The sequence below is a fragment of the Perca fluviatilis genome, chromosome 1, assembly GCF_010015445.1.
Source record: "Perca fluviatilis chromosome 1, GENO_Pfluv_1.0, whole genome shotgun sequence".
In the NCBI taxonomy this organism is placed as follows: Eukaryota; Metazoa; Chordata; class Actinopteri; order Perciformes; family Percidae; genus Perca; species Perca fluviatilis.
In genome coordinates, this window is record NC_053112.1 from 10700268 (window position 1) to 10713206 (window position 12939).

The 12939-nt window shown below is 40.6% G+C and overlaps 1 protein-coding gene across 2 annotated transcripts in view; it reads left to right on the forward strand.

The window, feature by feature from the left end:
- Nucleotides 1–12939, forward strand: part of cacna1ab (calcium channel, voltage-dependent, P/Q type, alpha 1A subunit, b) — a 223386-nt gene that overhangs the window by 22929 nt on the left and 187518 nt on the right. For both annotated transcript variants that reach the window (XM_039794714.1, XM_039794706.1), the window contains exon 2: nucleotides 911–1303. In XM_039794714.1, coding sequence (XP_039650648.1) covers nucleotides 915–1303 — 389 coding nt within the window. In that variant the 5' untranslated portion in view covers nucleotides 911–914. The remainder of the gene's footprint in view (nucleotides 1–910; nucleotides 1304–12939) is intronic.

Genomic DNA, 12939 nt, shown 5'->3' on the forward strand with positions numbered 1-12939 from the left:
TGTCGAATTATCGGTTTCAGTTATAAAAATGGTTGGGCACAAAGGAAAATTGACGTTGAAGTTCTCAGAGCCCAAGATGTTAAATACTCACATTAGAAAATCATGCAAATATATTATTTGTTATATTGACACAATCAATTATTATTGTTAATCTTCTTTTGATTGACTAATTGATTCATCCAATACTATTTTCAGCACTGTCTCTATCAACAGTATATTATCATTTTAAGACCAAATGTATAAATATAAGTTTTAACATTTTTATTAAGTGCAATCTATTCTGTTAATCTTATACCGTTTAAAGAGCCGCTATTATACTCTTTTTCAGTGTGATATGTGTACTCTTGGGTTACCTACTAGAATAGGTTTACATGCTTTGATGTTCAAAAGACATATTCTGTTTCTCATACTGCCCGTTGCTGCAGCTCCTCCACCTGAAACGCTCTGTCTGAGCTCTTGGCCCACCTTCCCAAAAAGCCCAGTCTGCTCTGATTGCTCAGCTGGCCCACTCTGTTGTGATTGGTCAACCAAATTCAAACAAACCACTGGGTGGGTTGTGCTTGCTCAGGCAGCACCTTTGGGCAGCTCCTATGAAAAACTGGCTGGCGTTCTCAATTAGTGACATCACTAATTGAGTAATTTCAAACAGGAATGTGGGCGAGGCGTTTCAGGCAGCTGAGAAAACATGCTGTCTGTGGGAGAGAAAGCTCCATTTGGAGTGAAATGTGTTTTTTTGTACTTATACATCTATGACATACACAAAAAACTATATAACACACTAAAAGACAGGAAGAATCCAAAAACGTTAGTCACTCTGTTTAGAAATGTTAGCCAAACAGCTGAAATGGAAACGAGCTTAAGTAATGAATGTCCGTTTCTTCTCTTCTCTCTCCATCTCCTCTTACTCCAGCTCCATGCTGTCCCCCCTCCATCCGGACCATGGCGGCTCTGTGGTGTGGCCCCAGAGTTCATCCTGCTCCTCCTCCTCTCAGGGCCTCCAACGGCCGCTACGCTGCCGCCCTCCCCCAATCAGCGGGAGCAGCGTTGGCCCCAACCCCACCTACTACCACGCCGTCTATGACGTCCGGGTGGACCAGTACAGTGAAGTGCCCTTTACCGGCGGAGGTGGTGGCTATGGGGTGCGATCTGGCCGGGGCTCCTTGTCCCTGGTTACCAGCAGCAACGACCCCACAGTCCCGCTGATCCGCCGGAGGGGAGGAGTGATCGACCACCGTGATGTCATCCTGGCCCACCAGGCACACAAGCTGCACAACACGCCGCAGGCCAGGAGGAAACAGTGGGAGTGAGTACAGTTCACTTTTTACAGTTAAGAAAACAATAGAGTTATGACGGGGAGGAGCTGTGTTTTTTCATATTATGTGGGGGTTTCCTTGATAATTTGATAATGCTATAGGTTTACCTTTTGGCCAATGGTGACAATATTCAAACTTTTATGACGTTTCTGCAAAAAAATGTTTTCAGTTAGCCTAGGAATCTAGATGCACCCCAGCGGCAGCAAATGTAATTTGCAGCCAGGGTCGTCTAGCAAATCTCCGTTAGCTTGCGAGCTGGAAAAACCAAACTCTAGTCAGGCCAATCACATCGTGTATAGAGTCGGTGGGCGGGCTTAACATAATGACGGCAGAGTTGCGACGATTCTGTGTGAATTTCCTGCTACTTGAAAACAAAGAAGATGGCTGCTGCTGCTGGCGAACAACGGTCTCTCGAATCGGCTTTGGCTGCGACTCTGGAAGACTTGGAGTTAAGCTTTTCTTTGAGAAAAGAACAAAGAATGGCACTGAAGTCATTCTTAAAAATGGAAGATGTGTTCGGAGTTTTGCAGACCAGATATAGCAAAAGTTTAATCTATCAACTAGCTTCTCTCCCTTCTTTGTTGCTCTGCCTGGTTGTAGCGCTATCCTATTGCGTGCAGAGGGAATTTGAAAGACAAGCGTTTATCCCGCCCCTCGGATTGAGCTCTGCCAATGGTGAGTTCCCAGACCCAACATCTGGATGTGGTTCTGGCTTGTCAGGCTAGTTTTCGGTCAGTTCGATATGGGAAATACTACTTCATCCAGCAACCTATTGGTGGCTGTTTCTCTTCTTTAAAATGGGGAATCAAATGGGATGCTTCGTCGTTGTAATTGTCAGCAAAAATCTGCACCATTGTTGCTGACTTCATCCGACGTTGACACAGAGTCAAGAAGTGAGCTGACTTTTTATTTGAAGCTTTCTGTTTATTTCTTTAAAAAAGGCAGCATACAATAAGTTTATTATCTTGTTTATTGAAAGCAGCGGTTCCTGCTGGAAATGAGGATAAGAGCTGAGCGACTGAACCAAAACAGCAAATGCAAATGTGCCGTCAAACAAAAACAATTATCTTAAAGAGGCCGAAACGCTAAGTAGAGTTGCAGAATTGGGTTATAATTCTCGGTGGGTTAGTTACTTCAAATGTGCCCTCTCAATATAAATATAAAAAAACCTTATTAGCAGAGCTTTAAACTGCAGTTACGGTCGTGAATGTTTTTTTTTTTGGGAACTTTACTGGCGCTGAACTAACACTGATGGTAATCGCAGCATGATGTCAGCTTATCTGCTTGTGTCAGAAAATCAAGAAGGGCTTTCCCTCCACCTGGTTGGAAGGGAATATGTCCATCCCTCTATCTGTCTCTCACCTTCCCTCCTCCTCCTGTTTCCCATAGAGACATTATGCATTATGCTGCACAACTCATATCTCATATGTGCTTGCAGTATTTGCGCTTATCTGTTACCCATCTAACATAGGGCTCTGTAAAGGTAAGGGGATTGGGAAAGACATTATTATTTCTGTTCAACACTAACTGCAGTAATCTGGGATCTAGCAGTCCTAACAAGGTCCCAGTTCCTTCTGGCCATATTTGTCCAAGAAAGGGTATAGACAAAGTCTTCATGGAAAATAAACTTAACTTGGAAGGAATTGCAAATAAGGGTCATATTAAGTTGCATGTCAAATAGAAGCATTTGACGGCTATAAAAACATTCACATTCAAACATTCAGCTCTTGGATATGTGAGTTTGAAAAGCAGCTCCAAACACGCAGAAATGCTGTTGCAACGATTCAACTTTGTAATATTTAGGGAAGCATCCTTTAAAAGGCCATGGTCACAATTTAAAACTACCCAACAAAGATATAATATGGATGGTTGATAAACACTATTGCAGTTTTCTAAAAATCAGTCATTTCCATCTGTTTTATGCTGTTAAAAAACAACAGATTGGATAGAGCAACACTTGATTTATATATATGAATTTACTCAACAAAAGGCCTTTTTAGTCTGTGCTCTTTGGTTGTAAACATTTATTTCAATCCAAGGATAGAGAGCAGAGCTTAACTTTCCAACTGGGCGTGCATCATATGGTAATGTGGCCTAAGAATTGGAAGCTATAAGATTAATTGCAAGATCAATACCTCGTGTCCAAATAGTGTCAGAGCTTTTAGTATAAACGTGACTCAAACAACTAAGAAAATCAATAGCTGTGTGTCTTCATTGATTGAACGTTTCTTTAGCAACACGAGCTGTACGTGTATTTTGATAATCACATTGACACGGTTGCGAGCTAAGAAGGAATCATCTTAAAACAGCATTTTTACAATTTATTTTATCTCTCTCCGACCTGCAGTGCAGTCTCATACACTGAAACATATTTAAATGTAGTGAAATCAGTGTTGTATTTTAGAGGTTTGTAAAGTTTAGAATTACTTTGTTGAAATTGGAATCTAATGCAACTAACCAGCACATTCTCACTCCCAACTTGTCACTTATGGACCCCTTGACATCACATTTTAATCCCTCTGGCGTCATCTTTCAACGTGTAGGGCATTAGTGTAGTCTAATTGTAGTGGGTATACTTTACTGTATATATACACTCTAAAAACTCCTGGGTTATTTCTTCAACCCAGTTTCTGGGTTATTTGTGTTGGGTTAAAATGATGGGTTATTTTTTCAGAGAGTGACCATTTTCTTGATAGATATTTTGACGAATCAAAAAAAAAAAAAAAAAAAAAAAAAAAAAAAAAAAAAAAAAAAAAAAAGTTAATAAATGGACGATATATTTACTGAGAGTTAGAACTACTCATCCCATAAACCACACACTAGATGAGTAACTTAGTATTTGAAGTAATGCAGGAAGTGTGCATTTAGTTTCCATGCTTATTTTGTTTCTACAACAATTTTAGTGAGTAAATCTACTGAAATGGCCACCACACCATAACAGAGGAGTGGGATGCATCAGATGAGAATGCAGAGGTTTAGTTACCTATGTCATGGCTGTAAGAAAAAAAAAAAAAAAGAAAAAAAAATGATGTCTATCTGTATGTCTTTGCTAAATGCGAACCCGTACAATAAATTGTTGGGCAGGGTCATCCCTTTTTCCCATAACATTTTGGAGGAGATAGTTAGGATATTTATGTCCCAACTCCTGGATTAAAGAGGGTCCAAAATTTTTTCTGGGTTATTTCAACGCAGAAAACGGGGTTGTTCTTTTGATGCAGAAGTTGGGTTATTTTAACCACAAATTTGGTCAGGTTTTTAACCCAGAAGTTGGGTTATGTTAACTACACTGTTGGGTTATTTTAACCCAACATTTGTGTCAAGTATTTACCCCAGAAGTTGGGTCAAAAAGAGTAACCCAATTTTCTGGGTTGAAATAACCCAGAAATTAGTTGGTCCCTTTTTAATCCAGGAGTTGGGTAAAAAATAACCCATAATGGGTTATTTTTGACCCAGGAGTTTTTAGAGTATATAAGATTTTGTTATTACATTATTAATCAATCATTTAATTTTGACCATATGGCCTTAAACAAGCCGTTCTTTAATGTCGCCAACTGTCGTTTTGTGTTCCTTTTTTATATTTTATATTATATACATTATAAATATATTATATACAGTATATTTCGGTTCAGGCACCGGTTCAGGCCCCGGTTCAGGCACTGTTTAGGCACCGGCACCGTTTTAAAACCGTTTAAAAAGCACTGGTATCGTAAAAAAAACAAACGATACACAACCCTAGTCAACACTGACTTTTGGTTTCACACAAAAGATGGTCTATGGTGAAAGTCCTGTTTGTTTGCCCATCCATCCACCACGATCTCCTCCCTACGCAGATGTTGGTGCTATGGGGGACTTGTGCCCTTGTGTCAGACGCTGGGAGCCACTAACCAAGCTGCCGTATTTGACGGTTGGGAGTGAGAACTGGTTGCACTAACACAGCAGTTAGCATGATTTTCATGATATGGGCGCCACCAAAGAGAACTTTACTTCACTTTACAGCTGCCATATATCTTTTTAGAATGGAAATGAGTTCTTTGCGCAGTATATCCCAATAGTGAGGCACAGACTCACGGCTTTTTTTTCTTGCAATCACACTCTACAGCAGCTGATGTGATTGACTAACACACCTTCAAACAGAGAAGAGGAAGTAATCAGTGAAATGAAAGTGAGTTTGGCTGAGAAGAAAGCATGCAGACTATTCACTCAAGATGCCACACAGTTGAGAACAGTCGCTCTAAACGTTCCCTGAGCTTACTCCCTTCCCAGCCACTGATAAAACTGTCACAAGGCGCCACGTCCTTGAGTCCTGAGCCTTGTAACAGAGGCAGCGGGTGGTGACAGAAAGCTACTTAAATTGCCTTGTTTTTTTTTGTTTTTTTTTTACAAACAAGCAGAAAGACGGGCAGGCAGACAGCTGCTGACCCAGTTGCAGATCGTACCAGGTGTGTCAGCGAAGCCTGGGGGGGCTAAGCTGATTTGTATTAGACATGACAGGTTAAAACCCCACTTACCCTGTCACGCAGTCGATCCATGGATGGAAAGATTGCCGATGGGTTAGATGGATTTTATTACCCTCTATACCGTGTGTCTGTCTGCCTCTTCCCCTTTCTGTTACTCCCTTTCTTTTACTGGCCCCCTCTCAGACTCTAAAGTAGTCCTGCCGACCAGTTGATCACACCCAAATGGCATTTACTGCAACAGGACCAGCTCATCTCTCCTCTGACATTATTCCCCCCCTAATTGTGATTGAGAGCATGTTTACTGCTTCTGCTGCATCACCTGTGTCTACTGTCTCGCCATCTCTGGCACAAGTTCAGTTCAATGGGTTCATTATTCGCAAAATACACAGATTCCCTGTGTTGCCAAAAAAGATAAAAATCAATCCAGCAACAAAAGAACATATTAGTTAATTAAGATGAGATGACTTGTGAGAAGATAGATCCCAGGAGGTAAATTAAAACAGCACGCAAAATAGACAAATAAAACAACTCAAGATAAGAAAACTGGAGAAATCTAATAAATATAAGATATATAATTAATGAGATAATTCACGACAATGGAAGACAATAGTATAGGATCGGTACGAAATAATAATTGCAGTCTTATTACGGAGACAGTAGTGTCTGCAGTGATGTGAGCTTTTATGATTCTGAGTTGGTAGTTCAGTGTGAAGACTGCGGAAATACAATACCTTTTTTTTTTTTCCCGCCATCAGTAAAAATCCATCTGAAAAGAAAGTGGACGTAGAAAGCAGCCCCCAGTGCTCCATTCACAATTCATGTTGTTTTTGCAGCGTACCCTGTGGACAGTTACAGTTTCGGAGGAGAGTGTGTAAGTCAGGGTGACAGGCTCTGCCTCATAAACCGGAAAGATTGGAGACTGTGGAGACTGTTGGATTAAGGGTGTGTTTGGAGACTGCCCTGACCAGAATGGTGAAAGCATTGGTCGTTTGTTCAAAAACAACCTTATGTTTATTTATGTCATTTTAGACAATTTCAGTTCCTTGGATTCCCTTCTTCTTTGTCTTTGCACAAATGAAATATTTTCGTTGCTTTCTATTCCCTATTTTCTCCTAAACATTTTCAAATGGTCTCATTCCATTTACAATTTTAGTAAAATATACGCACACTAAAATTCAACAAATTTGAGGTAAAGTCAAACAAGACTAAGAATATGCTCTGTGAGACTGTACTTCAGGCACAGTGGTGCTTTGAGCTAAAAGCTAATTTTAGTTTAACATATTATCATGCTAACATTTGCTAATTTGCAGTAAACACAGACACATACAGCTGAATTTCATTAGCTTTGCAGGTATTTGGTCACACTCCAAACTATTGGATAGACTGACATTTTGCCCTAGTGGTGGTGTCACCAAAGTTTTTACAAGTCATCCTGAGGGGGACATGAATGTGTGTACCAAATTTCATGGCAATCCATCCAATAGTTGTTAAGCTTTTTGCTACGTTTACCTGATTGGACGTTGAAGGAGAAGTATAAAGCATTATATTTCTTTTTACACTCTAAAGTTTCTTTATTCTCTAATGTATTGTAGCGAGCTACGTGGAAGAAGTCAAAGAGCCAGAGACATTAAAATCTACGGAAGTTTATTTATCCTCTACACACACTCAATACACAGAAGTCATCAATCTACCCCAATGTCTCAGTCATGGTAACTAGAGATGCACCGATTGACCGGCCGGTGACCGGAATTGGACGATTTTCACGTGATCGGCCATGACCGGCGACCGGCCGGTCAAATGCTGTAAATAAATAACATTGTAAAGGCTACCATACACAATGCATAGGAATTATATATAGGCTAGCAAATAATAACAATAAACCCACTATCCTAAACTAGGACAGGAACCGTTAATAACCTAGTCCCATGATCCTTTGCACTGCCGTGCAGAACAGTCAACACAACGGCATCCTGCCGGCCGTTGCAGTATTTTTGACTTGTCTGATAACCTTTTGCTATATTTTATTTTTAAATGGGACACAACTTTTGGACTCCAGATCCAGACATGAAAGTCAAACCAGACACTGTCCTGGTCATTCTTGTGTTTCTTCCACCAGCGCTCAGTGACTGTAAATGTGCTTTTTAGGCTGTGACACTCAAGGGTCACAGTATGCTAAGAAAGCCTGTGGTTTGGAAAACATGAGGCAAAAATAAGGCAAAGGCAGGGTCAGAGGGAAGAGTCAGCCTGCCGAGCACGGAAACATGTTGAAGCAAGAGACGTTTTTGTCAAGCTTTCATTTCCTGTTTGACATTGTGATTTAGAAAGGAGAGTACCTCTTTGTTTTTGTGATTTTGTGATTTCACTGGAGTGAGACAGACCTCATTAAAACACTGAAATGTAAACATTTTTAAAAGCCAAGGAGACATCAATTTGACCGATGGACTAAATTACCTATTTTTTAATGCGAGGAATCACTCATCTATCTTCATTTTTAGACGTCATTAAAAAGTCTCCTTACCAATGACAACATAATTATCAAACAAAATGAACACATCAGTTCTGTGTGTATCAAGTGGAAAGACTGTATGCGTCTCTTTATTAATTTCACTGCTGAATTTTAGTAGCCTGGTCCTACCAGACTCTGGTACATTTCATTTGTACAGAGAGTCTGGCCACTCTCCATTGACAAGTGTTAGCTTCCTTGAAGGCGGGTACTCTGTTGAAGTTTAAAACTATTGGAACTGCCCAGAGCCACTCTGGATCTGTCATAACCAATCGCTAACGTTTAGTCGTGACGTCGGCTTAGCATCGCTAGCGTTAGCCTTAGCCAACTCCTTCACCACTAACGGAGCGAGCTGGAAAATCAAACTTTTCCCGAAACCCGTGGGAAGGAGGGGCCACAACATCATAGCTACCAACAAAACTCAGCGAAGATTGTTCTTGCTCGGGCTTTAACTTCTGGATCTTCGGAAGCGTTGCCACAACGGACCGAATGGCTTCGCTCGCATCTTTCTCCACCACCATTACGGAGCTACAACTCAAACTAGCGTACGACCTCAACGTCATTGTTCTCAGCCACTCCCTCTGTTCGCTGATTGGACCGCCAAATATTTGGCTGGAGAAAACCCAAGAACATACCGCAAACCCAGACGGTGTACTGAAGGAAAATGAAAATTGAGCGGACGTACGTGGACAAGAGAACTTGATCGTGGCACCTGTGGTCACATACCGTGGTTGACATCAATCCTGACTTATTAAATCAGCTGTCTCCTGCCCTGCAAAAACGTACACCTGCTAGCATGCTGACAGTTGGATAAAAAAACTTGTTGCAACCCAAGGGAAATATACATTTGCCCTTAAATGAATGCATGGCACATCAAATGTGTCACCTACGAATGATTGTCTCCTGTGTCTGAACTCACATTTCTGCACATTTTGTCTCATACGTCCCATGTGCACTGATGTGCAGCAACCTGGATTAGTTAAGTTAACACTTTGATAATACACTTTTACTAATTTGGTTATTGCCTGTATTTTGTTCTATTTAAATGGTTTTAAAAGAGTATACTGAAGTTGTGACGTTGAGCATTATATGACAAAGAGAAAAAAGGCAAAGTTAACATAGAGACATACAATACAAGCAGGTTTTGTAATACTTAACCCACAAAAATACCCGTTCGTTCTGATTGAGGCGATGTCATGGAAAAGGCTCAAAGAATATTTATGAAAGTATAGTAACTTAATTCACTAAAGCAAAACCTTCGGTAACACTTTACTTGAAGGTATATACATAAGAGTGACATGACAGTGTCAGGAACACATGAACCCTAACCCTAACCCTAACCATAACTTGTCATGACACTTACTAAAAGAAGCGTTATGTCATAAACGTTTATGACTTGTTTATAATGTTTATGACACGTTCATGACAGTGCCATGTCACTCTTATGTAGATACCTTCAAGTAAAGTGTAACCAAACCTTTCTTTTTTCTTTTCCGTCTTTTGTTCTTCTTCTCTGTCCGTCTGTCCTCCTTCTCTCTCTCTTTTAATTTCTCTCCTCTTCTTTCTCCTCATAGGGAGCTGGCAGCTATTTGCAGTGCCCTCACGCCAAAGCTACGACTTCTTGGCGAAAATCTGTCAGCTCCACACCACCAGCACACACCCACAAGCCAATCTGTGTGTGTTTGTCTGTGTGGTGGTTTGATCACATAGAACACACTTTCTCGTTTTCATTCATTTCAGGTGCATAATAAACACTATATGCATATAGTGATTTTCTTCCCCTTTCATAACCAGACACAAGTGTCGGACCAGGCATTGAGCATGAGTAATTTTGTGAGAGAGAGAGAGAGAGAGAGAGAGAGAGAGAGAGAGAGAGAGAGTGTGTGCAGGTTCACAGTCTGTGTTTGGATGTGGTGCTGAGCTATTTGGGAGAAGACAGTTAAGGTTACTTCTGTTCAGGCCCATATCCAGGAATATTTTTTTATGTCCCTGATCTAAATATGCGCATTTTAAGATGTCTGGAGAGCAACTATTGCATAGCAGTATCTTCAAATGTGAGATAGTTGACTACATATATCCTACCAAAAAACCACCGCGTTGACCAAAGATTGTATAGTTACGACAAGATGGTGTACTTCCCCCGACTCATTTCCGGGTTCTCCTTCTCCATAGACAACATGAAATGTTGAAAAGTGGGTCAGCTGCCTGGCGTGTCCATGTTTATTTCGGCTCCCATGTTAACAGGTTAGAGCTTGCACACTGCCTGCGCGACACGCGACGTCTCGAGGCGCCTCGGCGCGCGGAACGTGTGCATCCGAGAAATACGCAGTACAAGCCAAAAGTTTGGAGCACACCTTCTCATTCAATGTGTTTCGTTATTTTCATGACTATTTACATTGTAGATTCTCACAGAACGCATCACAACTATGAATGAACACATATGGAATTATGTACTTAACAAAAAGTGTGAAATAACGGAAAACATGTCTTATATTTTAGATTCTTCAAAGTAGCCACCCTTTGCTTTTTTGGTAACTCTGCAAAGCCTTGGTGTTCTCTCAATGAGCTTCATGAGGTAGTCACCTGAAATGGTTTTACCTTCACAGGTGTGCTTTGTCAGGGTTAATTAGTGGAATTTTTTCCCTTATTAATAAAAAGCAAAGGGTGGCTACTTTGAAGAATCTAAAATATAAGACAAGTTTTCAGTTATTTCACACTCTTTTGTTAAGTACATAATTCCATATGTATTCATTCATAGTTTTGATGCTTTCAGTGAGAATCTACAATGTAAATAGTCATGAAAATAAAAAGGAAACGCATTGAATGAGAAGGTGTGTCCAAACTTTTGGCCTGTACTGTAGGACCGACGCCTATTCCTCACGCAAATATGTATATATGTCATTTTGACACAAATACATTTAATAAATTACATTTTAATGTTTGAAAGTCTCTAGGTTTTGACATAAATGCAGATATAAATGTAATTTAAAAAAATATATAATAATTATCGATTTTCAAAAATTGCACCTGTCAATATAGAACGAAATATTCTGGAGCCTATTTTACCGTCAATACTGCCGACGTTGTCTTTGCTGTAATCATATGTTTATATTTATGGGAAACATACATGTGTACAGACAAGGCTAGCAGCAGAAGCGCCGCGTCAGACACGTTTCAAAGATATAGAAAACGCCACGCAACTGACACGCGACAGAAACGCCACGCTCACGCCACGCAGGCAGTGTGCAGGAGCCCTTATACGGCAGCAGACACTGTGGTGCATACAGCAAGAAATATGTGGAATACATACAAATTACAGTGCTTTATTTTTCGTAGCAATAAAGCTTCTGTGCAGTAGAAGAGCGTAACTCTTGCTGGACTTGCCGTGTTGCCACTGAACCCAATCCAGGCAGCAATTATGTTTCCCCTAAAACCAAATCTGTCCAAACCACGTACATGTTAAACGTGTCAGAGACGGGTTGTGTGAGTGGCACTCCGAGACTTATTTTAAAATGTTCCTCCCTCCGTCTCTGTCTCTCTGTCTCTCCCTCAGTGACTGTCTTTCTGTTGGGTTGTATTAGTGCCAGCATCAGTCAGTTTGTTTTGCTGGCTTGGCGACGCCACTCTGCTGCCAGCTGCACTTCTGCCTGGAGAGTGCACATCATTCATTTTAATATTTCTCATCCTTCTCTCTCTCTCTCTCTCTCTCTCTCTCTCTATCACACTTTCCACCTCTTTTCCATTCAGCCATCAGTCCTGCCCTCTCCTTCTATTTCCTCCCCTCCCTCCTTTCTTATATCTTTAACTCATTCCTTTTACCTCCCATATATTCATTTATTCCTCATCACCCATTGGTCTTTGCCTTTTTCATCATCCTTTTCTATTTCCATCTTTTATCCTTTACACACCGCTCTCCCTCCCTCGTCTCCCCTTCTGTCTGTGTCTCCCCGTCATCTTCCTTAATCTGAGAATTAGTATTCTGATTAGCAGCAACTCATTGCTGTTTTGTAATAAATTGATATGACTGTACGCCAGAGAAGCACATTGATGGCAGTCGTTTTTCAACCAAGGTTGTTTGCTTTCATGAAGAGTGATTTAGTTTCCAGAGCTCAACAACCAGCCCTAATCGAAATGGGCTGCTTGGGGGTTTTATCGACATAACTGTAGCATGTTTCACGCCGCACTGATTGGCTGCATTGCATCATGTTAGAAAAAGTTATAAAGTGAAATTTAGTCGATTCAAGTTCAAAAGTAAACTAATTTCTACATCAGCACAGCGAGGAGCATTTTATTGTGAGTATGCGTCTCCTAGAAATTGCTATTCATTTAATGAAGCCTGAACTACATTTATTTTCTCTCAAAATGTTGGTAATTAGCAAACTTGCTAAATGTTCACCGAGAACATTCATTTTCCGTACTGTATGCACTCTTGCAATAGAATTTCATCTCACAGCAACCAGCGAAACAAATTTGTTTCATATAAACATAATTTCTCGGAGACAGGGTTGAGATTTGTTGCACTCGGCAACCCCCGGTCTGCCCTGTGCCCTCCACGAAAGTGCTCTCTGTCCCGCAGTTTACAGTCTTCACAGAAATCATTTGGGGTACAATAAAAAAAGAAATTATTATGAGAAGTCATCAAAAATTTCCCACAAGACTTCTCTGT